The sequence below is a fragment of the Mesoplodon bidens genome (genome assembly GCF_964165515.1).
Source record: "Mesoplodon bidens genome assembly, chromosome: 9".
In the NCBI taxonomy this organism is placed as follows: Eukaryota; Metazoa; Chordata; class Mammalia; order Artiodactyla; family Ziphiidae; genus Mesoplodon; species Mesoplodon bidens.
The window spans coordinates 55,965,158-55,993,149 of NC_138166.1; the positions used below are offsets into that span (position 1 = coordinate 55,965,158).

The window sequence follows — 27,992 nt, forward strand, 5'->3', positions numbered from 1 at the left end:
GCATTTCTCTAATGGTTAATGAATGATGTTGAATGTCTTCTCTTATGATTATTTGCCATTTATATCCTCTTTGGTGAAATGTTTCTTTATGTCTTTTACCCATTTTCTAATGGGATTGTTTGTTATTTTACTGTTGAATGTTTAGAGTTCTTTATAAATTGCAGATATTAGTCCTTTGTTATATATATGGCTTGCAAAATATTTTCTCCCAGTCTATAGCATATCTTTTCATCCTTTCACCAGCCAAAGTTTTAAATTTTGATGAAGTTCAATTTGTCAGTTTTTTCTTTTATCGATCATGTTTTTTGTGTCAAGTCTAAGAACTCAAGCCTGAATGAAGCACAGACATATATTCTCAGTAAGGTACATCACAGACTTCCTGCACTTAGGAACAGTGCACATGCACTATCTTGGGCCATTTTACACAGCAAAATCACCAACAAAGGGCACAAAATGTGAAAAACGTGGCATGAAGTAGACTGCAAAAACGACACATGTTTACAATATGAGAGCTGAGACAAGAAGGGAGAGCATTGCCTTGTTCAACCTTAGCTGGGAACTCTTTCTCCTGGAGAGTTGATGTCTGTCAGTTTTCTGGTAGCCTAGCGGGGAAGGGAGCTGCACCTCTCAGCCCTCAGGAGTCACTGCACTGGTTGTCCTCTTTTTGCCTCTATAGATTCATTTCCCCCTTCTTTGCCTTAGGACATTGTTATCTAAGGACTGCATCACCTGGGTCCCCTTGCTCTCTGACTTCTGGTTGGATTTGGCTAGTGGGAGGCACTGTAACAGTGGGCCCTTCCCTTTTCCTTAAGGGATGGGAGTGGTCTTGCAATCACTAGTTCCTGGGAACCTCATTGGAGGCTCCCTTAACTCTGCCCACATCTTGTAAAGAGTCCTTTCGCTAAACTCCCCTCAGTGAAATCCTTTGAGGGTCTATTTCCTGCTGGGATCCTGACTGATACAAATACTTACTCCCCTGTTTTCAGAACAGTATCCAGTCCTCAGCTATGCCTGGTGTTCTCCACACCAGGAATACTCTTTTTTACCTTTCTTTGGAAAATAATCCCTCCAGACTTATATCAGGGTGGGCAGTTGTCTAGCACTGGGGAATGGGGTGGGGTGGGGCAGGGAGAGATTCTAAGAGTCTTAGCTTTCACCCAATCTTCCTTAATTTAGCAACCCTCCATCCCCGCCCTACGCCCTGCCTTTACTCCCAGACACGGTCACTCCTGGGACTGAGTTCCAGAGCCTTTTGAGGATTCTGCTGTATAAACTGGGCTGTTTTGCCCACTGCCAGTATAGGGTTCTGGTGGCTTTAGCCAGCAAGGATCTGTCTTTCATCATCTCCTTTCTAAAATGTTCCTAATGTCCCAGCTCTGCTCCCCCAACTGACCTGGCTAGTTTATGCTCTGGATAAAACAAAACCAAAATACAGTAAAAACAAAAAACAAACAAACAAAAAACAAAGCTAAAAGACTTTCCTGTAGTTTTACTGTGCTCTTTAGAGTGAGTGAAATTAGACGCATGGAGTCAATCTATCTTAATCCGGAAGCCTCCATAAAGATTTTTCAAAATTGAGTTTGTGATGAGCAAGACTTGGAGTGTAGATATTCTCTGCCACCAAATGAGGCCAGATCCATTAGCTTTAACAACCAGCAGAGTTAGGAGGAGAGCTGACATCCTCTTATGAGAGTTGAGGAGGATGTCTAAGACAGATGTCTGAAGAGAGGGTTGCATCACTTCTGCATAGAGGCGGATGGAGTGAATACCCATAGTCAGAATGCAGTTCTGCAACCCTGTGCCCCAGTGCAACCCAGGGAAAAATGTTCAGTTAAAATTCCAAATTCCTATACTCCAAAGTTTTTTCTTTGGGAGTCTAGTCTGATGATATGCTCTGTGATAAAAGGATCAGATTAGTTTGAGAAACGTGCACTCTATCCCCCTCACTTTAGACATTCGCAAATATGTTTACATGTTAAAGGCTATGGAGAATCCTGTGATTAAGTCATGTGATTGGCTTTCTTGCCCCCAGTTTTCCCAAATGTTATTTTATCATGTAACTTTTTGCTTTCTACAATACCTAATATAACTAGTGCTATAGAATAAAATTTGGAAAAAATTCCATAATTTTAGCCGAGAATAGTTGTAAAGAGGGTGTAACCAAACGACATGTTGGTCATGAAACAAAACCAAAAATTTAGAAAAAATCTCAACAAAACACTCATAGAAATTCCTCATGAACTTTCCATGGTAAACTGTGTCTAAAATGTACCTCTTGGCATAGTAAATGAGTTGACTCACATTTAGGGGTTAACTAAACCCTTGGTGGACACTTTCTAAAAATCATGATATTTAGAGACTTCCCTGGCAATCCAGTGGTTAAGACTCCGCGTTTCCACTGCAGGTGGCACAGGTTCCATCCCTGGTCAGGGAACTAAGATCCCGCATGCTGCGTGGTGTGGCCAAAAATTAAAAAAAAAAAATCGTGATATTTGGCTTTAGAATAATTGATATCAAGCCATCTGCTATGGTCTGAATGTTTGTGTCCCACCTAATTTATATATTGAAATCCTAACCCCCAAGCTTATTATTAGGAGGTAGGGGTCTTTGGGAGGTGATTAGTTCCTGGAGGCAGAGCCCTCATGAATGGGATTACTGGCATTATAAAAGAGGCCCAGAGAGATCCCTTGCCCCTTCTACCATGTGAGGTTGTGGTGAGAATACACCTGTCAGTGAGGAAGTAGGCCCTCACCAGACACCAAATCTGCCAGTGCTATGACCTGGACTTCCCCACCTCCAGAACTGTGAGAATAATGTTTGTTGTTTATAAGCCACCTGGTTTATGGTATTTCATCATAGCAGCCCAAACAGACTAAGACACCATCCTTTCTTGCCACAGAGTTCATCAGTTACTAATTAAAGAGCCATTGCTACATCTTCACAATGAAATCGTTTTTTCTTCATAGAAGAAATGGTTATGTTTCTATATCAGAAGGTTAAAGGAAAAGAAACATCCAACTTAGAATGCGTGCATGCAGAGCATTTTGGGTTTCGTCTTTTCTACTAACTTATTTTGTCCACATATTTGCATAAAGGAATAGGGTGCACACATTTACTTTATTAAGGTAATGTAGTTTGTAGAGCGGTCTGTCCTCAATTAACTAGGTTTTGTCTTTGTACCTAATGTTATTTTGTACAAACATTTACATATAGGGACAGTGTTCATATATTTATTTTATTAAGGCACTATAGTATATAGTATATACAAAATATACTTTGAAATGTCCCTGGAAATCCTCTACCTCCAGTGAAATTTTATTAGAGATATAAAGGTCTCTGAGGTACTCCTTTGGCTCAGCTTAGCCAAAATTGTGTGCCTCCCACTTCTCCTTCCCTGCCTGAAATGACACCATATGATATCTTTTATGGATTTCTGACGAAGGTTAAGTCACTGAAATTCAAATAAAAAATTTCATTCTGTAGACATAACTGCTTTACAAATAGAGTTTGTTTTGTATTTTCAAAAGGAGGTATGAGCATAAAAGTGAATGAATGAGTTTCAAATTGTTCTCATTACTTCCTGAGTCTTATTTCAATGATGATCTTTTCAGTTTTATCACAACAGCTACACCCATGTCTAGACTCTGATGCTCTGAACCAAACATTGACCTTTGTGCTGATCACTTGAGCTAGGATGGAATTTTTAAAAGCTAAACCATAGAATGGTAAGGAAATAAAAATTGAAAATACAAGTAGAATAAAAACAACTAATTCTACAATGTTTGGTTTCTGGTTCTATCATTGGAAGCTCTGTCTAAAGAAGAAAGGGCATCTGCAGAGAATCTGATTTCATTGGTCTGTGACGGTGTCCTTTCTTTAATTTTATTATTGAATAAACTCCAAATATAAAAAGAATTAATGCTGTTCTGATTTCAAATCACATTTTACCTCTTGTCTTCAAAACTGCTGCATTGTAAGGCCTTGCTGGCACAGTGGGAGGAAGTGGCTGTTGGCTTTGGGCTTTAACGCCATGGTAGAGACCCTCAGGTGATGGAGACATCGGGAACGTGGCTCCGCTAGAGCTGTGTGTGTGGTAGAGGTGTTCAGGCGGGTACGGGCAGCAGACTTCTCTGAGATTTAGTTGAGCCAACAAAACAAAACAGAATACAAAGAAGTACAATTGAAACAACTTAATCATCAAATATTTATTGGGACCCTTTCTTTGTGGCAGGTACTGTTCTAATCCCTGGGATATGACAGTGAGTCAAAGTCCTTGTACTCGTGGAATTAGCATTCTGGTGGAATATATACCATAAAACATATGAAATTTTCTTAATTTTTCTAGATAAATAAAAAATAAGTTTTATTTTTAAAATAAATCATACTGAATTCTTTATCAGTGCATAACTTTTGCAACTGATATAAAAATATGAAGTGGAAGATATATGAATTTTGTAGTTTTTGGAACATTACAGGAAGAATTTCTCTTTGCTTTCCATTCCTGCCCCTTGTTTGTAGAGGATCCCAGTACTTTATTTTATGGAATCCTTTTAGGCATTCAATTTTAATGTGCAAAATGATCCTTTACCATCTTGGACTGACCTTTCAACCAGATCATCTGTTTCTTTAAGCACTCAATCAACAAAATATGCCACCTGTTTATGTACACAGTGTACACAGTAAGTACTGTTTAGAAATCAAAAAGCCAAAAATAGCTCATATACTGAAAGGAAAAAAACCCCAACAATTTTAAAAGGCCATGGGGATACAATTTTCCTATCATTTGAAGAACTAGCAGAGTTCTTAAAAAGAACTAGGAGAGGTTTAAGAAAAAAACTGTGAGAGCTGTCTAAATTAGAAGAGAATCAAAGTTAGGAAGTCCATGGAATAGAGAAATGTTACATATAATTAGAAAAAAAAGTAAAAAATCCAAGACCAGGGCTTCCCTGGTGGCGCAGTGGTTGGGAGTCCGCCTGCCGATGCAGGGGACGCGGGTTCGTGTCCCGGTCCGGGAGGATCCCGCATGCCGCGGAGCGGCTGGGCCCGTGAGCCATGGCCGCTGAGCCTGCGCGTCCGGAGCCTGTGCTCCGCAGCGGGAGGGGCCCCAGCAGTGAGAGGCCCGCGTACCGCAAAAAAAAAAAAAAAAAAAAAAAAAAATCCAAGACCAGTGTTAGTGGGTGAATTATGTCCCTCCACCAAAAAAATGTGTATGTTGAAGTTGTAACATACAGTACCTCAAAATGTGACCTTATGTGGAAAGAGGGTGACTGCAGATGTAATTAATTAGGATGAGGTCCTACTGGAATAAGGTGAACCCCTAATCCAATATGACTGGTATCCTTATAAGAAAGAGAAATTTGGACACAGACATGCGCACAGGGAGGATGCCATGTGAAGATGAAGGTAGATCAGGGTGATGCATCTGTGAGCCAAGGAACACCCAAGATTACCAGCAAACTGCTAGAAGTCAGGGGAGAGGCATGAAACAGGGTGTCTCACAGCTCTCAGAACGAACCAACTTGGCTGAAACCTTCATCTTGAATTTCTAGTCTCCAGAACTGGGAGACAGTAAATTTCTGTTTTTCTTCTTTTTTTTTTTGTTTTTTCCCCCAGCAAATACAACCAGAGAGAATTCAGACTTCCAACAGAGCACATGCAAGCAGTGAACAGGAAACACACACCAGGAGTACAGGTGCTCTGGGCTCTTAAAGGAGAAGAGCTAGAGAAAGGGTTTCAAAGATGAACTGCATTCCTAGTGCTCACAGTGAGAACCCACAGAAGCTATGGGAAAGCTGTGTAATGTCTGTATTTACCAGGCCAAAATAAATGTACAGGTTATGCCGTAAATGTTCATGTTAGTGTCTTGTTACAGAAATTATTCTTTCACTATTACCCATCTAAGTATTGGCAGAGTTTATATAATAGCTTCTGCAAGTCACTATGGATGGTGTGACTATGAAATAATGAGAATAATTTCTATAAGAAACATTTTTAAATGTCTCATTGCTTTTCCATCATATGATATTTTTCAATCCCAGTCATTTTTGGTTGGTTTGGCCATGTGTTCTCATGACGCTGATGCAAATCTGTACTGAATTTAGCAACCTTGGCATCTTGGTGGGCTCTCTGAAATACCTCTCAGTTCAAGATTCTTAGGAAGTTCCTGGTCTCTTACAGACGCCACAAGAAGTTAAGATTGATTTGTAAGAGAAAAAGCCTGGACTCTTAAGCAAAAGTCATTTCTGAGGCCAGTCAGCTCTTTTTGTTTTTGTGTAAAGTGATTCGGTTTTCTTGCTCTTGTCACTTGAACACATTTTTGAATTGGGTATAGCATTATTTTACCGCTAGTCACTAAACACTTTTCCAGTTTATTTACTTTGCTTAAAAAGTGCCACATCAACTACTAGGCAGCTTGGTACAAGGTATTGAATATAAGGTTGTCACCTCTGTGATGACAGGAGAACACAGAATCAGGGCATTCCTGAATTCCAAATGACTGATGTCCCTGGGAGTCATGAAAACACTGGTGTAGTGACTGCTCTTTCATTGAAGCAATACTGGCTGTACTTCATTTTATTTGCTACACAATGATTTTCATTTGTTCTAAAGAAATATTACCAGTATCCAATTCAATGGATTCTATGGTGAACTAACCCCCCTTTGTGAGAGGAAATTATTTCCTCTTAACAATCTGTTTGAAAATAAGTGAGCATTTTTATAGTTTGAGCAAACTGTTTGTGTGAATAAAGCAGGAACAAACATGTCTGTGCTTATGGAGAGTGTCCAGTCTACTTGAATCAGGAAAGGATGGAGTTTCCTGTGGTCTAGTAAAACCCACGTTCTAAGGGAGGTCTCGCACATGCAAAGCCTTGGAGGCTTGCCTCATTCACCTTCAGGTAGAGCAGTCAGGAAGCAGGGAAGAAGGAAACCCTAGGGACAGTGAGGAATGAATGAGAAAGGCTGGGCTTCCAATATTGTCCAATAGCCAGGAGACACTGAGTCATAAAACACACTAGAAAGAATGGCTAATGGAGTAAATCGAATGCGAAGATTGTCTTAGTGCTAATTAACTTTTTCGGGGCAGAAAATTCATTTTGATTCTCTTGGGTTCTTCCCAGTATGTGCCAGGTTGAGCTAAGGTGTAAGAATCAGTAGTTATGTGGAATCCGTGGGATTAAATTTTGAACTTCTGATACCTTTTCCCATGGACTTGATGCGGTTTAAGGAAATGTGGTATGAGTACTTCCCAAAACGGTCATGTCTGCCCACTGTCCCTAGAAAATATCTCAGTAGGTAATCTGGGAAGGTCCTCAGGCATTGTAACTGCTGCATGGGCAGGAATTATACTCAGAGGACATTGCCTTTAAATGTTGTTAACTACAACAGTAACAGTAACTATGATGCTAATAAAGCACTTATGTGCCAGGCCCTGTGCTAACTGCTTTATCTACAGAGAATAACCTGCTGATATGCATTTAGCCCCAGGTCAGAGTGCAGGGCAAGGTGACCCCATGTTTTACTAATTTGATGTTGGTAAGAACTTCCTGAACAAAAGCCATTACATTTGTTTTCATTATATCTTGTTTTTGTTACAGAGACACCAAAAAGTAGAGATTAACTGGTTAATTTAGAAAATAAGTTCTAAAGGCCAAGAGCTTGTTAAATCACCAAAAAAAGAACCATGAGGATTCGATAAGCTATTTCTTTCTGGGGATTGGTCCCCTTGATAGGAAGTAAATCTGCAAAATGTATATCGGTAGTTCTTGGGATCTTCTGGTTTTGTCTGTGTCCTGGATTTTCGCTTTGTGTAGAAGGGGTAAAGGTGGGAGTTAGGAAGGTAGGGAGAGGCCCCAATTAATTCTTATCACTTGGGATTGAGGCCAAAATTTTCTTCCCCTCAGATTCTAGAAATGTATATTTCCTAGCAAATAGCATTAAGTTATAGCTGGTAATGATTTAGGAAAATGATTTTTACTTTTAAGACCTGAAAGCTATGGACTCTGTGTGTCTTGTGTCTATTACATTATGAAATTTAATTTAATATCCTGTATATGTTGCAAAGGTTATTTTTGTTTGTTAAAAAAATTGCAAATTATACCTTCAACTAAACTTTCAAGTTGTAACCCATTCAAGTTTTGAGTACAATGACCAGAATGTATATTTATTCCTTTAAATTAAGACTGTGTAGAAAATAATTATATTATATTCCTGTTATATTAAATGATTTATAAATATTACTTTTCATTTTGAGTCCCTAAATAGAGAAGAAATAATAAGGAAAAGGCAGAATATCAAACACTCACCTAACTACATACACATTTAAAAGGAATTCAGTTTCTCTTTGAATCATTCAGTTAGAGGCATGGGCTGTCTCTGAACTCAATCTTCCCTGTTGAGCAGGTCTACCAAGATTTTAATCAAAATCTTACACAGCTCTTCCAAGGGGATGTTTGAGGAGTTGAGGTCAAAGGAAGAGACTTTGGAACTTATCAGGCTACAAGCAGAAAGGTGATCCGAGAAAAAAAAAAACAAAGAAACAAAAAGGGCTTTACTTTTCATGTCGCTACAAAGAGAATTTGAAAAGTCCAAAACAAAGGTCTTCACATAGTTGATTTTTAAAAAAGAAAACCCCGAACAACCTAGACTGTAATTTTAATAGCCTTTTGAGCAGATCTTTGCTTTAACTGAAACACAGTTTTTAAATGCCAGCTTAGTATTTCCGGTTAAGATTGACAGGGACTCCAGTAGTATCAGGCACACCTAGTACTCAGATCGTGGATTCTCATACCATTGTCCAGTGGAAGGAGCTGCGCTCCTTGGAGAAATGGCTGGTTCTAGGGCTGGGGCAGGACATATATAAGATGAGCCTGCAGTATCTTGTAGTGCCAGAAAGTAAGGAAGTGCTAAAAGGAAAAAAGAAAGAAAGAAAGAAACCCCACAGTGATAAGTGATGAAGTACTCAAAAACAAACAAGGAAAACCCCCCAAAAAATCCCTTATACACAGAACCCCACAATGATAGGGGTGTGGATATAGGAGCCAACTGAAAGAGCTCTCAATGGCCAATTTGAGTGACAAAATTAACAAAGTAGTACAGGACTACTACTAAAGTATCAAAGTACGAAATAAAATCCATGAGTCCATACTGATATAAATAAGTGATTAAATAAATAAATGAGGGAGAACACACACTTTTCCCTTACAAAATACCAAATAATTTATGTTGGTACTCTGCCCTCAAGAAGGTGGAGTATAATTCCAGACTTTTAAGTGTGGGCTGCACACAGTGACTTTCTTCTAAAGAGTACAAGATGGAAAAAGGAGAAAAAAAGGTTAACTGCACACTGGGGGAAACTGGTAAACACTACCTCAGCTAGGTAATCAAGCTTAGTGTCAGCAGTGATGTTATGTTGATAGCATGTATACTTTTGATAGGATGTGATGAAAATGGTAGTTGACCTCTGTGGTCTTCATCCCCAAAATACACTACTCCAGTCTAATCATGGGAACTCTGTACTATTTTCCCAGTAATTTTGTAAATTGAAAATAGTACTAAATTTAAAAGTTTATTTAAAAAAAGGTTAGCAGGGAATATAATTGGGGGAAATCAGTAATACTGTTACTTTGGACTTGTACCAGCCTCTTCTCCTGCTTGTTTAAAAAAAAAAAAAAAGGGAGGGAGGGAGACGCAAGAGGGAAGAGATATGGGAACATATGTATAACTGATTGACTTTGTTATAAAGCAGAAACTAGCACACCATTGTAAAGCAATTATACTCCAATAAAGATGTAAAAAAAAAAAAACACTTCTGTGAAAAGTCTCACTTGTCCTCACACTGTCTGAGATATACAGATGGCCAATATTTTTTTCTTGATTATAACAGAGAAGGAAAATATAGTTGTCTACTTACCCCCTAGTGTTGAATTAGATGGTGTGGGCATCCTAGAATAAAAACAGGAAACAAACCCTAATTTATATTAAGGACTTTTTAAAGCTTACATTCCTGTTAGAAACTTGCTTAAGAATAAAGATGTATCCCATTTGCAAACTGCAGTGTTTTTAAGATAATGATTTTGCATTTCTAACTTCTTCTAATGATAATAGAGCTCCGGTGCTTACTGACGTTCACTCTCACAGGTAGAGCACCAAAGTGTTCTGAGGTAGCCTGACACCATGCATGGGGTACAATTACATGACCTAAAGTGATCTGAATGTGGCCTGGTTGGAGAAAATATATAAGTACAGTGTGTGCTTTGTCCCTTTGCCCAGGATTGCTCATCTCTCATGATAGTAAATGTTGCCCAGTTGCAGAGAGGCTAGAAGAAAACTGAACAAGTTCCCAGAGGCATGCCTTTTCTTTTCTTTTTTATTTTTTTACATCTTTATTGGAGTATAATTGCTTTACAGTGGTGTGTTAATTTCTGCTTTATAACAAAGTGAATCGGTTATACATATACATATGTTCCCATATCTCTTCCCTCTTGCATCTCCCTCCCTCCCACCCTCCCTATCCCAGAGGCATGCCTTTTCTGAATCACTTCATTCAAAGGTTGTGTACTTACTAATTACTCTGAGCCCTACATGCCAAGAAATAACAATGCAGCCCAGGGACAAAGTCCACACTAGAGAAGGATTGTCCTCTGCTTTCATTGGATTTCAGCAATTAGTTTCAGCCTATGCAAATATTTCTGAAATATTTCAGTTATGAAAAATGAACTGACTTATCAGTTAATAGTAAAGGCAGTAAAATTGAATATACTGTTTGCTTTTTTTATATGTTTCTCTATTTAGAAAGTGGTACATAAGCCATGTAAGTTTATTAGTCCATAATGTATTATAAACAGACAATTCATGTGAACCTTAAAAGGTTTATATCTTTCTTTATTTGGACTCTAAGTTTGTTGGAACTAAAAAAAAAAAAAAAAGCATGTTTTCCAGTTATATTTCTGGTTGAGTAGGGGAATGGGAAGCAATGACTATAAGAATCTATGAGATCTAGAGTTACCAGATTGGCTATTATATATGAAACATTAAATCAGCAGCTAAATTTTTTCTCATGTGACAAATTTAGCTGATATTGACAAGTACATGCCTAAAATTGATTTGATTCAACATGGATAAAATTATACATACATACACACATATATATGTATAACTGAATCACTTTGCTGTACACTTGAAACTAATACAACATTGTAAACGAACTATAATTTTAAAAAATGGAAAAATAAGAAAAATTAAAAAAGAAAACTTTCTTAAAAGTTCCAAGTTTGAAAGGATAAAATGAAAATGAAAAATGCTCAGAGACAGCAATTCCTTGACCTGAGCCTATCCATGATTTTACTGCCACTCTATCTAATACTTTTCAGTTTACTAATCCCAAAGGGATATAACAAGGCCCAGCAACCACAAATTTCATGTCTTTTTGGCTCCCTCTTGTGGCTGAACTCTATATTAACTTCTTACCTATAAACAGATTCCTAACAATTCTAACAAAGGTAAAAACGAATGTTTTCATTTTTACTTCAGTGCTGTTGGTGTTTTATTTTTATCTGAAAATTTAAAAGCATGCCTTTGTAATATATACAACAAACTATTTCAAAGAGCAAAAAACAATATAGTAGAAAATAATTCCTCTAAGCAAAGGGTAAATTAAGTATTCTTTATCTAAAAAAGAGACTTAGGGAGTAATTTTATTAAGAGTTATTTGTAGATTGTCATAACAACCTCTCTCATAAAATTCTGATTAAAAATTTTGTTGAGGGCACTGGGGCTTTTTATATGAAACTTTTAAGAAACGTAACAGATTCTTATTAGATTGAATAACTAGGTCAAAGGCAGGGAAATGGGCCAAGACGATCTGTATGAATCTTTTCAAACATTACTATTCCATATTTCCTACTTTTTTCTTTGTTTAAATGCAACAAACTGTTAGTGGATTTTAGTCTATTTGTTTTATTTTTGTTGTTTTGGTCTTGGTTTCTATAATCAATTATCTCTATTAAAAAAAAGGAACACTTGTTTTTCTATAAGTTCCCACTTTGGAGCTTTTTTATTTTGCATATAACTCATTTCCACTTGAAAATGTTATTTGATCTCATGTAAGGAAAAGAAACCTCAAACTTACAAAGAATCATTTCCATAGACATCACTTTTTTTGTTCTGTGACAGATAATAAAATTGTTCAAGAGGAAGCTTTCTGAAAAGAAAGAAAAGATTAAATTGAACATCTTTTTAATAACACAGTGTAATGGTGAGATAGTAAAAGATAAAAATAGACTAATACAACGATGTATATATGGTAATTCAGTATATGAAAAGGTGGCATTTTAAATCAGTGGAAAGAGTTTACTTTTCAATAAACAATGCAGGAAAAATTCACTAGCCATTTGGAAAAAAAGATTTTTATTTCATATTACTCACAGATAATTTCAGATGGATTAAAAATCTAAAGAATTAGGGAAAAGCATACAAATATTAAAAGAAAATATACAAGAATATGTTTTTTTTTTCTTAGTGGTAGGGAAAACATTTTAAATAAGATTTTTAAAAAGTCAAAAATCAAAAGGAAGTTTGATAACATCAAGTGAAAAACTTCTGAAGACAAGACAGCATAAAAAAGCTCAAATAAAACAAAGATTGGAAGAAATGTTTACAATAAAGACACATAAGGGATTAATATCCAGAACATAAAGAACCAATAAGAATCTATAACTAAAAGACAAGCAATAAAAATGGGCAAAGAATAAGAACAGAAAAGGAAATATAAACGGTCATACATAAGAAAACATAAACGTAAGAAAAAAAGTACTAACCTAATCAGAGAAATGCATTCTGATAACCATGATAACATTTTTTTCATTAGATAGGCAAAAATTATACAGTTTGATAATATAATACAATTGGCCAATAGTATGGTGAAATGGATACTTTTAGACACTACCATGAGAATATAAAGTATTTGGCTATATCTACTAAAATTAAAAATATTCATATATTGTGACCCATAACTTCGACTTAGGATTTTCCCTAGAGAAGCACTCATTTGTGTATTGAGCTCAAGGCGGCCTGTACAAAGATATTTATTACATTCAGTTAATACAAAAGAAAAAAAGAAAAAGAAAATACAAGAATGGCTAAATAATCTGATGCATCCATATTGTAGAACACTGTGAGAAATTAAAAAGAATGAGATAGATTGTATTTACAATCTTTAGATTGCAGTTTTAGGTTCACAACAAAGTTGAGAGGAAGGTAGAGAGATTCCCAAACACCCTTTACCCTGCACATGCTTATCCTCCCCCATTATCAACATCTCCCACCAGAGTGGTACCTTTGCTAGGACTGATGAACCTCCACTGACACATCATTATCACCTGAAGTCCATAGTTTACATTAGCCTTCACTCTTGGAGCTTGTGATGGGTTTTTTTTTGTTTTCTGTTGTTTTTTTTTTGCGGTATGTGGGCCTCTCACTGTTGTGGCCTCTCCCGTTGCGGAGCACAGGCTCTGGACGCTCAGGCTCAGCGGCCATGGCTCACGGGCCCAGCCGCTCCGCGGCATGTGGGATCTTCCTGGACTGGGGCATGAACCCGTGTCCCCTGCATCAGCAGGCGGACTCTCAACCACTGCGCCACCAGGGAAGCCCATGATGTTTTAATATATATTGTAGTGCTGAACTGTTCCTCGCTGCTCAATATCTTTTGAACACCCACCCTGTATCTCATCTACCCAATGTAGATTCCAAAAAACTTGCTTTCTCAGCCTTTGAGATTGGCCCTAAAGTATGAGGGTTATTCATACCCCACAAGAACGCTCACCGACAGAACCCCACACTGAGGGTGTTTGTAATTAGGTAGATAATATGATCAAGTCTGTGGGCATCAGCCAGGCTTTCTCCAGTCACCCTGGTGCTTGCTCAGTGGCTTCATAAACTAAATTATCATGGGGGCAGGGGCAGAAGTTCTTATTTATGGACTCAGCAACATGACTTCATCAAAGCTGACCTGGCCACATGTGAGTTTACCAGCAGTAGTTACCAACCCTAAGTAATTCATAGAGAAAAATCTCTCTGGGTGTACTGGTCAGCCGCCTGGTGGGAGGCTGATTACATTGAACCCCTTCCATCTTGAAAGATGATTTATCCTTACAGGACACTTCTAATTATGGATTTCCCTTTCCTCCTCACTTCACTTCTGCCAGTTACATCATCAGTGGAATGTAACTGAATGCCTTATTCACTGCATGCCATCCTAAACAATATTACTCTTGACTAAGGAACTCAATTTATCACACAAAAAATAAGGCAGTGGTTGAATTTAAGGGTTCACTGGCCTTGTCATATTTACAGAACGGTAGCATAGCCTATTGACAATTCAGCTATGGCTGAATGTTATCCTGAAGTGTGGCACATGTTGTGAAGCGGTGACCAATAAATAGTTTCCCCCATAGCCAGAATGCATGGTCTAAAAAGCAATGGGGGGAGGTGGGAGTGATGCCTCTCCCTCTTATTATTACACTCGAGGAAATCTTTACTTCCTCCCCAGCCACCTTGGGCTTTGCTGGTTTAGAGGTTAAGGGGGAAATGCTTCCATCAGATGACACAACAACGGTCCCATTGAACGGGAAGCTGAACTGATGGGGTCGTAATCTGGGGCTCCTTATGATTCTGGAGAAAACAGCCAAGAAAGAATTATTCCAAGTAGGCTGGGATGATTGATCCTAAATATCAAGGGTAAGAGGATTGCTGCTATACCATGCTGGGGGAAAGGAGTATTTCTAGAACCTAAAGCATCTTTTGGACACCTCCTAGCATAGCTTCCAGTGGCATAAAATTAATGGAATACTGTAGTATTCTATTACTGCACAGGCAGAACCACTAAGAGCTTAGATCTCTCAGGAACAAATTTGGGGCTGCCCCACAAGGGAATGAATTCCTACTAGCTAAGGGCAAGGGGACTTGAACTGGGTAGTGGAGGAAGGAAATTATAACACCAATAATAGCCTCATGACCAGCTGTAGACTGCAGTCACTTCCCATATTTCCTTCCTTGCCATGTCCCGTATACATACATAGATATATGTATATACATATATATATAAAAAACTTTATTTCCTCTCCCTTTTCCTTATTATTTCATATAGGGTGTGTTGGCGATGGTTTACTTTATTTAATGCCTAAGTGTGGACTATCAGGACAATATTATGACTGAAATAGAGAGGAGTGACCATCACCAGGTGATCCTGGACTCGGAGCTGGATGCAGGAACTGATGAGACTTTGGATCTCCCCTTTTGGGGAGGTGAGTGCATTTTCATTTGTATGAAAAATGTTGCATTTTCTTACACTGGAGCAGCAATTCTCAAACTTTGCTGCACGTTAGAATTACCTGAGGGATTTTATTAAAACGCACATTCTGTTTCAGTAAATCTGGGGTGGGGTCCAAGATTTTGCATTCACCATTTCCTAGGTGATGCTCATGCTGCTGGTCCGTGGACCACTTGTTCAATAGAAAAGCACGTTACTGTTGTTGCTGCTATTGTTTAAAGTGACAGTCAGCTGGCACTGATGGCTATCTAACATCTTTACCATATCCTCTGTACATTTTGCTAGCTTCCCACATTTTGAACACCCCACTTCCCTAGGTAGCATCCAGAAAATCTACTTCCCAGCCTCCCTAGCAACCAGGGTGCAAATGTGTACCCTAAGTTCTGCTGTCATCCACATCTGCACTAGACTTTGATTTAAATGTGAGTAGCCTCAGAACACAGGCTTCAAGTGGGGGGGGCATCCATATTGCTCATTAGGTAGAATCAGAGGTGTCCACTTCAGGGGTGTCCACTTTTAGCAGAGGCACTTCCCTGGATGAGGCCAGTCCTGGGAATGAGTCTGCCTACTATTTCTGGAAGCTTAGCAATTAGACTATTTCTCTAGCCCTCCTACAGTTTTGTGAGTTAACCTATTATCCTCTAATAACCTCTTCTTAAATGAGCGAGAATGGATTCTGTTATTTGCAACTAAAAATCCTAATGCATACAAATGAATAAGTTGTACAATTAAAATTTAATTTAAAAAAGGGACTTCCCTGGTGGTGCAGTGGTTAAGAATCTGCCTGCCAATGCAGGGGACATGGGTTCGAGCCCTGGTCTGGGAAGATCCCACGTGCTGCCGAGCAACTAAGCCTGTGCGTCACAACTACTGAGCCTGTGCTCTAGAGCTCACGAGCCACAACTATTGAGCCCACGTGCCACAACTACTGAAGCCCGCACGCCTAGAGCTCGTGCTCTGCAACAAGAGAAGTCACCAAAATGAGAAGCCCGCATACTGCAACAAGGAGTAGCCCCTGCTCGCCGCTAGAGAAAGCCCGCGAGCAGCAACGAACACCCAACGCAGCCAAAAATAAATAAATAAAATTTAAAAATTCATTTAAAAAAAAGAGGAGTGAGAGAAAGGGGCAGAAAAAAATATTTTAAAAAAAGAACAAAAGTAGTTTTATTAGAAACATGAACTTTAAAAAAAGCAAATGTAATTTGGTCTAAATGAGATGTCTATAAAACACTTAGCACAATGTGTGATATATAAAAATTCTTGATTAATGCTGCTGTTTAAAAAAGATATTTTCTTATTTTTATGGAATGGCACATCCTTATAAACATTTCAGTAAGTACAAAAAAAGCACAGGTAACCTCATATAGAACATGATTCTAGGTATCTCTCTAAAAAATAGATGTAAAGAAGTAAAGAACGGAGAGATGGACAGCTCTAGTCAGAACTAAAGTTTCAAGAATTGGATCAAAGTCCATGCAATTTCTAAAAGAAAATTAAATTTTTTATTTTGTTTTCTGGCCGTGCCATGTGGATTACGAGATATTAGTTCCCCAACAGGGATTGAACCTGGGCCCTCAACAGTGACAGCATGGAGTCCTAACCACTGGACCACCAGGGAATTCCCCAAATACTTTTAATTTTATTAGCATCTAACAGATGAAAAGGTAAACCTGAAGGAATTCCTGAACTATAGATAAATATCTCTTTATTACATAGATATAATTTTATACAGATATTTTAGAAATTTAGGAAAAAGTTTTTGAAACATTTAGGACTTTGGAATCATTATCATTTTTTAGATAATACTGACTCTCAGGCATGAAAGATAAGATGATAAAACCCAGTTTCACTGGCTTCTGTTTCCTTTCCCTGATCTCCCCATTTTGGTTGTTTATATAATCTGTACTTTGCCAGGGCTTATAACATTATTGTAGAACACTGGTTCTATAATAATAATTTTCCCTCTACAGGGGAAAATTCCCACTCCTTCCAGTCAGGGAAGTGCCCATACCCAGGGGCTTCTGCTCATTCCCTGAAGTCATCACTGCATTCCGGAAGAGCACACATTCTGCAGAGCTTCATCTCTCTTGAAATCTTGCTGTTTTAAAATAGGGGCTTCTACCCTTGAGGCTTTTTATCTTTTCTAATAGGATTATCTACTCAATCTTTTAATCCCTTCAAATTGGAGAATTAGCAGATTTTGTAGACTCACCTTGCCTCAGTATGCATTTGGAATGTAGGGGTGGGGTTAGGTATAATGCCTCTCAACCAATAGTGTGGCTTCCCCCTGTACTCCCAACACTTACAGGGAGAGTTTGAAAACATGTGTGGGTGGTTTCATTTTGGTTGTCACAATGAATGCAAGATGCTACCGGTATTTATAGGTAAAGGGACAAAGATGCTAAATATCTTGCAATGTGTGCAACAAAGAACTGCCCTGTCCAAAATGCCGTCTTGAGAAACACTTAGGAACTGGAATAAACTACACAGAATTATCTTTCCTTGGCACATTAAAATTAATGGCATAATTTTATGGCATCTTTTTGTTGTTTGGGGGCTGCTGGTAAATTTTGTATTTGTTTCATTTTTTAGGAGATAGGAGTGGGATATTCTGTGATCCTATTCCCCACAGGGAGTGGGGTGAGTTGTATCACAACACCCACCAAAAATCTCCTCCAGGGAAGGTGACAGGGTGTGGTTATGAGAACAAGCTTTTACATGGGCCAGAGGAGGCTTGACCCGTCAGAGAACTGAAAAATACTCTGTTAGTTTGTTTAAAAGGCTCTTCTTGGGGAAAAAGAAAAATATTGTGATAGAAGTTATTCCCTGTTAGGAAATAAGATAAAACCTATTCTGTAGTTGTTTCCCAAGTGATTTACATTGTATCAGAAGATATTTATACTTTGTCTTAAATATATTTTTAAGAGATAAATATGCCAAAATGATAACATTTAACATAAAAGGGTGTGAAGAGAATCCGAATACATTAGCCTGCATTTCTGAATCAGGGATGGCTGACATTTTAATTGGAACAAATATTTCCTCTCCCAGTATCCTAGGGCTGCATTCAATAAGATACTAAACACAAACCTCTCATTTCAAGCTGGGTTTCCCTTAAGAAGCTAGTCTTTTGCTTTCTTTTTACACACTGGAATTTTGTGAGTATACTTCTAATTCTTTTAGAATATTATGCATTTTTTAAATATACAGATTTTCGGGACCAGGGCTGTAAACTCCCTAAGGAGCTATACCCCTAATTTCTAGACCAATGCTTGCTATACTCAAATTACTGAATAAATGAATAGCTGGAATAAGCAAATGAATGAATAGATGAAAGGAATGTGGGATTTGGAGTTAAATAAAACTGGACTCAAATCCCTGTTCGGAAACTTCATAGTTGTCTGACCCAAGGAGAGGTAATGAATCTCTTGGGTCTCTATTTATTGTAAAACCAGGATAACAATATCTACTTTACAAAGATACCATAAATCTATATTATATTAGAAAGTAAGTTCCATGAGAGTGGGGGCTTAAACAAATCTGTTGGATGAATTAATGAACTTGAAGTCCTATCTATAATGTGTCAATATTTGCATCTTTCCAATTGGACTTTTCATTTGTCTGCTTTTTATTGCTTTATTGAGGTGTTCATAAGGCTGCCACATGTCCCTATTGTTACTGTTTTTCTCTCTAGCTGTGGCTTGTCTTTCCTGATTTATTTCTTTTAATCTAGTTAGCTAGATTGTTAGTACACTCGGTAACCAAGATTGGATAAAGCAGGAATAACCAGGCTCTGTGTGGAGAAGGTTTGATGGATTTTGCTTTGAGTAAATTTCATACTTCTTAGTACTTAATGTGACATCTAATTTACTGCTCAGATTTTTTTTGTGCTTTCTCTTCAGTTTTAACCTGTACTTTGAATAAAGTTGCTGAAAGGGTAACTTTAAGACTTATAAATGATGACTGAAATATTTTAATACTTGAAAACAATGCCCAGTAGATTCTAATTGATAAACACATTACAAATCAAAAGTTAAGAACATCTGGGTGACTTCCCTGGTGGTCCAGTGGTTAAGAATCTGCCTTCCAATGCAGGGGACGTGGGTTCCATCCCTGGTCGGGGAACTAAGATCCTACATGCTGCAGGGCAACTACTGAGCCCACGAACCACAACTAAGACCCAATGCAGCCAAATATATAAATTAATTAATAAAAAATATTTTAAAAAAAGAAAGTCAAGAACATCTGTAAAATTAGGCCAGCTATTTGCTCAAGCCAAAAAATAATAATAATAATTTAATCTCTCTCAGGAGCCTTCCTATTTAGTTTTAGATAAAATGTGATTAGCAAGGGAATTAAATTAATCAAAATTTCTGATCACATACTTAAACATCTCTAAGGAAAGCAAAGTCATTTATAGCAGATATTTTTTACTGACTTCACAATTAGAAATTTTATAATTAGTGTTCCCATCTGCGTCTTTCCATAAATAGTAAAAGTTGGGGAGTAGATTTAAGTTAACAAAGGACTCACAATAGAAATATAGATAATCAAATAATAATGACCTCTGTGTGAGGGACTGAAAATTTATTTACCTTGGCCAGGTTTCTCCACCAAATCCATAATGCTGGTGTCCTTTGCCCATGACACGAGGAGGTTCACATTTTGGCCTGTGTTCCTCAGGGAGTGAAATGGGTATTATGCCACCATATTCCCTTTCAGCGCCCCATGGAAGCCTACATCGTTGGAGTGACTCCCTTAATTCCTGATACCTGGGAAAAAAGAGAGACTTTTGAAATAGCTTCAGCATGGAATGCTATGGTCTGAATGTTTGTGTCCCCCCAAATTTATATGTTTAAATCCTAATGCCCAGTGTGATGGTATAAGAAGGTGGGACCTTCAGGAAGTGCCTAGGTCATGAGGAGCCTTCATGAATGGGACTAGAGCTCTTGTAAGAGAGACTCCCAAGGGCTTGCTAGGCCCTTCTACCATGTGAGGATACAGCGAGAAGGAGCTGGTCAGAAATACATATTCTCAGGCTCCGTCCCAGACCTAGGAATCAGAATTTGGGGGGCGGGTGGTAGAGCCCTGTAATCTGTTTTACACAAGCCCTCCAGATGATTCTTTTGCATGCTTAAGTTTTAGATGCACTGCTCTGTTCAACAGTTACCTTCCATAGAAAACAGGTCTCCAATAGTCCCACCCTTTACAGCTGTACCATTCAGTAGGTTGGAGACATGGAAGTTTCCTAAATCTGGCGGGTAGGGCTAGTGTGATGTTGAAAACTGGTAGTTCAGATGACTTTCTCTGTTCTTTCTTAACAAGGGAATAAAGGGCAAGGATGCTTACTCACTGTTGTAACCATGTTTTACAGGAAGTACTCAGTGGATGTCTGTTAAATGAATGCATGCCTGAGTGAATGAGCAAGGCCAAAGAGACTGATTTGTTTCCTGGACTGCAACTTATGACACAGAATGAAAGCTTCAGGCTAGGGAGAAGCCCTCACAAAACTCTTAAGAATATCTGGCTAAAGATCTGCATCCTAATTAGGAAGGATTTAATGTCTTCCAGTTTCCACTAATGGCAGTCTGAAATATTTGGACTAACCTTCCCACTGAAAATAACTAAAAATGCTGAAAAAGCAGCTTTGGGGTTGGTGAACATGTGGAGATGGGGGGGCAGTGGCGCCCTCAGACCTCATGTAAGTTCTGCGCCCCTTCCCACATACCTTGCCCTATGCATCTCTTCCATCTGGCTGTTCTTAAGTTATATCCTTTTATAATAAACCTGTAATCTATCACCAAAAGATAAACAGTACAGGGTTCTAGAGAATAAAGAACATTGATTCATCACAGTTTCCACAACACAGCAAAAAGAGGACAGGTCATTGTAGACAAGGACTCTGGCACACTCACCACGGAATCCCCAGGATATAGTATAGTACCTTGCAAATATATGGCGCTCAACAAATATTCATTGACTAGATGGTTTTCCTTGAGAGCAGACAATGACACGATAATCTTAGAAAGGGAACCAATTGTACTTTGGGTTAAATTTTCTTGGAGAAGTTGAATTCTCTTTTTACTTGACTGTTTTGATTTGCTGGGAGAAGACAAAATGAAAACAAAATGCTGAAAAGAAAAAAAAGAAAAGCATCTTCTTAAAAACAACTCATTGTTAATAAGACAGAAAGGGATACCAGGGCTCCATAAGAGGAAAAACAGGAATCCAGAGAGGTAAACAAGCACAGAAGCCACTTTTGCCCTTAGGGCAGTGCTGATTCTGCCCAATTTTTGTTTTAAGGGTTTTGCAGGGTGAGGAGCACAGAAATCAGGCAGGTGAGGAACTGAAAGGACACCATCTCTGCAATAAGCTGGGACCTTAAAAGGCTTCCCTCTCATGTTAAAAGTGAGTCAGGAATAAACCAGCTCTCTCGTCTTCTGCCCAAGTTTGCACCTGTCCATGACTTGAACTTAGATTTAAGTGGTCTGGGATACCTCCTGTACATATATATGCAAGACCAACAGGATTCCCTTCTGGAGGGAGGATTCTTGTGGGAATCATTGTCCAGGATGAGTTCTAAAGGATGAGTAGGACTTACCTAGGTGCAAGAGAGGGAATACCCTAGACAGGGGGAAATAACATGTAAAAAGGCCTAGAGGTTAGAAAGGTTATGGAATTGAAAATTCCTGACAGTGCTGGCTCCAGAATCCTTCTTGGGGAAGGACTTGCTTGTTTTATAAAATACTTTGTTAGGTCGCTTGGTAAAGAGACAGAGACTCTGCAAGTACGGGTGTTGGTAAGGACTCAAGCAACCCAAGATTTGTTAAGCTGCTCTGCAGTGGAAGGGATTTGGTTTTTTGCTCTCGAGAGAGGCAGATGAGAGGAAAGGGAAGTAAAGGGAGAGGAAGAAAAGAAGCCAGCAGGATGGTAAGGGATTGCATTGGGTGAAAAGCCAGTGAGAGAACTCTGGTGACAGCTGGGCTAAAGAAATTTTAAAAATACAGAAGCTATGGCTAATAAGGGGCTTTTAGTTATGTATTGTATGGTGTGATATGATTCTTCCTTTTGACCCCTAACTGATGAGTGAAATTTACCAGGCTCACAAGTGCTCTGTGTGGATGGGGTCTTTGGAGGAACCTAAAAAAATGACTGAGTTTCACACCTGGGTCAAAACGTTGTTGAACAGAATCAGTATAGGTGGAACCAGGAACCCAAAGTCAGTAATGACCAACCCCCCACCCCCATCCTGGGAATTTGGATAAATTTTGAGGAAGCCTTTGGATTTCCAGAAGGCACGGAATAAAGATTTGAGTGGAACTTATCTGGATCTTAAGGGCTGAGAAGACAGAGTTGAATTTTGGGTTATATCAGTAGAGCTGTGTGAGAGGGGAAGCAAGAGAGGAAGACGAGGACAATATCCTGCACAGCCTTATGGGCCCTTTGGACTATACCGTCTGAGCAATGGGGAGCCAGTTAGAAGCATGGGAAGGGAGCTCAGAGAGAGAGGTGTGGACTGTAGAGCTGCTTTCTTCTTTGTACCAGGATAGCGCTTGGCTTAATGTAATCCCCCTGTACATATTTGCTGAATGAAATGAAGGAGTAACACTTGGGACTGTCTTATTCGTGGAATGCATTAGCTCATAAAGTCACTAGACAGGGGTTGCACTAGATAGGCATTGGCAAATTATGGCCCACAGGCCAAATCCAACCTACTGCCATTTTTGTAAGTAAAATTTTATTGGAATGCAGCCATGACCATTCATTTATATACTGGCTATTGTCTATGGCTGTTTTCACCCTACAACAGCAGAGTTGAGTAGTCTGACGGAGACTATAGCACCTATAGTCTGGTCCTTTACAGAAGAAGTCTGTCAACCGCTGCATTAGCTAGTGAAGGAGAACCTGGTGACCACTGATTTGGGGTGCTGTAGAAGGGATGCAGGTATTCAGTTCTCAGACCTCTGAGGTGTGATCTATGACTGTGATCAACAGCCACAGTTTGGGGGGCATGACAAGTGAAAAATATTTAAACACATTTGATTAATGACAACCTAAGCTTTAATATCTAAGCTTTTAAAAGTTACATTTAAATTAGATGAGTTAATTTCTCAGCATCTGACCCTCCTATATTACACTAGCCTAGGAAGATGAGCCAGTCGCGTATGTTCATCAGTCATTTGGGTTGGCATTCATCTAAAGCCAGTAAGTTGCAGGAAACCATTTAAAATAAAAGGCAAAGCAAAAATAAGTCATATTTCTCTTTCACTTTAGGGTCTTACATTCCCCGCCCTAGCTTTAATATTAACAGAATTTGTAGAAGGAACTAATTAAATTAAATATTGAAGTTTTAGGATTAAATAACTTCATAGCTTAAATAATACATGTCTCCAAAGCAAATAAAAATAAATGATTAGTGCTGCACTCTTTAGCCACATAAAATTAATGTTTACTTGTTTTTGAGAAAGATACATTCCCTATGGATGAATCAATATCTTGCTTTGGAGTCACTGTACAGAATTTTGACTCAGGGGGGCTGAATTCGGCCAGTAATTATTGGAAGACATGATTAAAGGAAAGCCTAGAACAAACATTTTTAGACAGGAAGCTAACAGTCAAAAAAAAAAAATTCAGGAATCAGAAAGCAATGGGATGAAGCCAGAAACAAAAATGGGAACTTATATTTAAATCTTAAGCAATTCTCAAGACACTTCCTTAATTGATGTTTATTTTCCTAATGGACTAGGGAACTTGCTAGAGGTAAGGAGATGTCAACTGAATGGAAAAAGGAGGTAGGCGTCTGTGATTTTGAGTATCTGTACCTGCCATTCTTAAATTTTCAATGGAAGAAATACAAAAGAATACCACCTGCTTATTAATATTTTTAAAGGAGAGCAAGTAATTATACATAATAGTGACTAATATAATTGTTCCAAAATATACCAGTGAAGAAAGTAACTGAAGTACAAAGATTAATTTGCCCTTGGTCACTGGGTAAGCCAGAACTGCAATCCTGGTTTTCTTTTTGTTTACAGTGCTTTCTGCTAGCCCAGTGGTTCTCAAAGTAAGCTGAAAAACTTCTAAAAATGCAGATTCCCTAGACCCAACTCAGACCCAGTGAGTCAGAACATTTACAGATAGAGCTTGGGAACCTGTATTTTCAGAACACTCCTCATGTGATTTTGATGTGCCCAGTTGTCAAACCAATGCTGGGTAACCATGGAGTTAGACTGTGTTGTCTATTCTGGAAAGAAGAAAAAATAGGTGGATGTGAGGAAATAATTTTGCATCTCTGTAAAATTGCCAAGTTAGTTTAAAATACATTATAATATTTAAAAAAATCATCCTTTTAAGTACATCCATGTTTAGAAAATTAAGCTGCTGAGAGCTAACACATGCTAGGACTCACGTTCATCCTTACCATTATGAAGGCAATCCCTAAAAGCCAGGAGATTTTGTTTTTCATTGTTTTGTTTTGTTTTTGAGATACCTTGAGGTTTGAGCTGGGAGCTGTAGACCCTGAACCTGGTCTGTAAGAAGTAAGCCTCAGCATTGATAGGGCAGAGGTACCAATATTACCCTGATGACACTTTCCAGAGCAGTTCAGAGGAATACCACTGAGAGAAAAGAGAACTTCTTTTTCTGTAAGCTGCCCAGCTGCTTTTTAAAAGGAAGTTAAATGGAGGGGTTCTGAGAATACATGATCATCCTGGCTTTCCCATTTGGGGACTATGAAAGGAAAAAGTTCACATGGAATAAAATGGAAAGCAAATTTTATTTATTAGGAGCTAGGAACATGGTTGTACATAGATATTGCTTCGAATAATACCTTATTATAGTTTATAGGTAATTGAATATATGCTGTGTTTAATTTTGTAGTCAGTTAATGAAAAGCAATATTTTCTCAAAGATGTTTCTCTTAGATTTCATGCCAGTTAAAGGGTTTTGGAGCCAATTACTAACCAACCGTAGGACCACTTAGGTAGAGGGGATCAAAATTTCAGTGAAACGCCTACTCAGATCCCTTTGGGCCAAATATAAATCCTCACATTGCTGCTTTTGATCCAGGGACAATTGCCTATCCCCAGATCACACACGATCTGCTAAGGGTTTCCTCTGACTCCAGGGAAACCCTGTCTAATCTGATGGTCCTCGGAGCTGAGTAGGAATTTAGGGCTCACAGCCACTTTTGGGAAGCAGGTAACAGCAGGTGCAGCAGGGATTGAGTCAGTAGAAGTGAGCTGAGCCCTCTCTCCCACAAATATGAAAATATTTCTTTTCATTAAGTGAAAATAGCAGTTTACAGAAAATATGTTGAATATGATCTTTAAATTTAAAAACTGGAGAGGACACATATTGAGATATTAACAACGGTTATTGTTTCTGGATAAAGGAAGTACAGAGGTTTTCTTCCTTGTGTTTTAATTTCATAATTTTTCCTTCGGTTGGAAAAATGGAAAATTTGTTTTCTTTGTGGATTGCCATGATTTCTATATTATTTATATGGAAATGTGTTAGTTTTTGATTAGGGGGGAAAGCTATCTTTTTATTTTTTCATATAAAGAGTATGTTTACAAATTGGAATAGATCCATGAAAGTCTGATCAAGACAGTGAAAGCCTCGATGCAAGAAGAAAGAGTAAAGTCTGTTGAGAACCAGTGTTCGTCTGGCAAAGAGAACTTAGAGCCAAAAGAATCTTTAAACTCTTGAGGGCTGCTATCCTGAAGATAACAGATTATTCTTATTTTGCATGGCTTTAGAGGGAACAACCAGGGTCAGCAGATGGAAGGAGGAAATATTCTTAGTAGAAAGAAAATTATCTAACAATCAGGTGCATTAATGTGGTAGTGATGTCCCATTTTGGAAGTGTTTAAACTGAAGCCAGGTGACTTGTCTGATTTGTTAAGAAACAAATTCTTTTTAAAAAAAATTGAAATATAATTGATGTATAACACTATATTAATTTCAGGTGTACAACATAATGATTCAATATTTGTATATATTGCAAAATGATCACCACAGTAAGTCCATCCATCACTATACATAGTTACAGAGTTTTTTCTAATGATGAGAAGTTTTAAGATCTTTTCTCTTAGCAACTCTCAAATATACAATGCAGGGCCTCCCTGGTGGCGCAGTGGTTGAGAGTCCGCCTGCCGATGCAGGGGATACGGGTTCGTGCCCCGGTCTGGGAGGATCCCATATGCCGCGGAGCGGCTGGGCCCGTGAGCCATGGCCGCTGGGCCTGCGCATCCGGAGCCTGTGCTCCGCAACGGGAGAGGCCACAACAGTGAGAGGCCCGCATACCGCAAAAAGAAAAAAAAAAAAAAAAAAAAAAAATATATATATATACAATGCAGTATTATTAACTATAGTCACCATGCTGTACATTACCTCCCCATAACTTATTTATTTCATTACTGGGTGTTCGTACCTTTTGACCACTTTCTTAAGTGAGAAAGACTTCTTAGATGAGAGATTTGACCAAGTGAAATTATAAAACAGACAAACAAGCAAAAGCAAGAAAACAGGCTATTTTTCACCAAGGATTTTGAGATTTTTTTTTTTTTCTTAAAATGATTCAGGGGCTTCCCTGGTGGCGCAGTGGTTGAGAATCTGCCTGCTAATGCAGGGGACACGGGTTCGAGCCCTGGTCTGGGAAGATCCCACATGCCGCGGAGCAGCTAGGCCCGTGAGCCACAACTACTGAGCCTGCGCGTCTGGAGCCTGTGCTCCGCAACAAGAGAAGCCATGATAGTGAGAGGCCCGTGCACCGCGATGAAGAGTGGCTCCCACTTGCCACAACTAGAGAAAGCCCTCACGCAGAAACGAAGACCCAACGCAGCCAAAAATAAATATAAATAAATTAATTAATTTTTTAAAAATGATTCAAATAAATACAAAAAAGCTGGCACTAAGATCTTGGAAAATTACTTGTTTGTACCTGTTCCTCCATATGTGAAATGGGGGTAAGAATAGAACTTATAGGGCTGTTGTGAGGATTAAAAGAATTACTATATACAAAGCATTTGGTACAGTGCCAACACACAGCAATCACTCAGTGTATGTTAGATGCAATTTTAAGCATAATCTGCAATTAATGTTTTACAGGAAATTTGGTAAAGCAGAAGTTTAGATAGCAACTCTGAATAACAGATTCTAGGAGTATTTCTGAGCAGATGATATTAGCAGATGATAAGAACCCACTCTACCACTCTTTATAAAATAAAAAAAGTTTGATTAAAACATTAATTTACAAATGAAGGAACTGATCATTCTAGAGTTCTAGAATGTGGTAGATGAATTTGATGTTTGCCTTTTAAAAATACACACTAACTTTTTACTTCTTGCCAAGTTCCTAACAGATGTGGACACTTCAAGGTTTTTAGTTAATTGTCAGGTTATGCCTTCCCTATGATGTGATAAACAGAAGAGGCTCATAACCTTAAATGTTTTTTCTCACATGACAGAAGTACACTAATATATTTAAACCCTTCTTAGTTGTTTGCTTTTGTTTTACCTGTCCTCTGAGGCTGTTGGGCGAGCTGTTTGTAGTGGGGTGTGCAATTCATTAGAGTAAAAGGTGTCTGACGGTATGTCAGCTCCTTCAAGCTCCCTGCAGCAGTAGGGCCTGCCATGAATTACCTCCATGCTTCTTGGCTAAAAA

At 38.5% G+C, this 27,992-nt stretch overlaps 1 protein-coding gene and 1 long non-coding RNA gene across 3 annotated transcripts in view; one reads left to right on the top strand and one right to left on the bottom strand.

Moving 5' to 3' along the window:
* Positions 1-27,992, top strand: part of LOC308622495 — an 81,737-nt gene that overhangs the window by 10,143 nt on the left and 43,602 nt on the right. The gene's annotated exons all lie outside the window — the stretch shown is intronic.
* Positions 421-27,976, bottom strand: SPMIP4 (sperm microtubule inner protein 4; the record flags this gene model as incomplete). The annotated part of the gene is made up of 6 exons (XM_081244402.1): positions 421-479; positions 3,949-4,128; positions 9,911-9,942; positions 12,128-12,199; positions 19,921-20,097; positions 27,846-27,976. The coding sequence occupies 6 exons, from the start codon at positions 27,974-27,976 to the stop codon at positions 421-423; spliced, it is 651 nt and encodes a 216-aa protein (XP_081100528.1).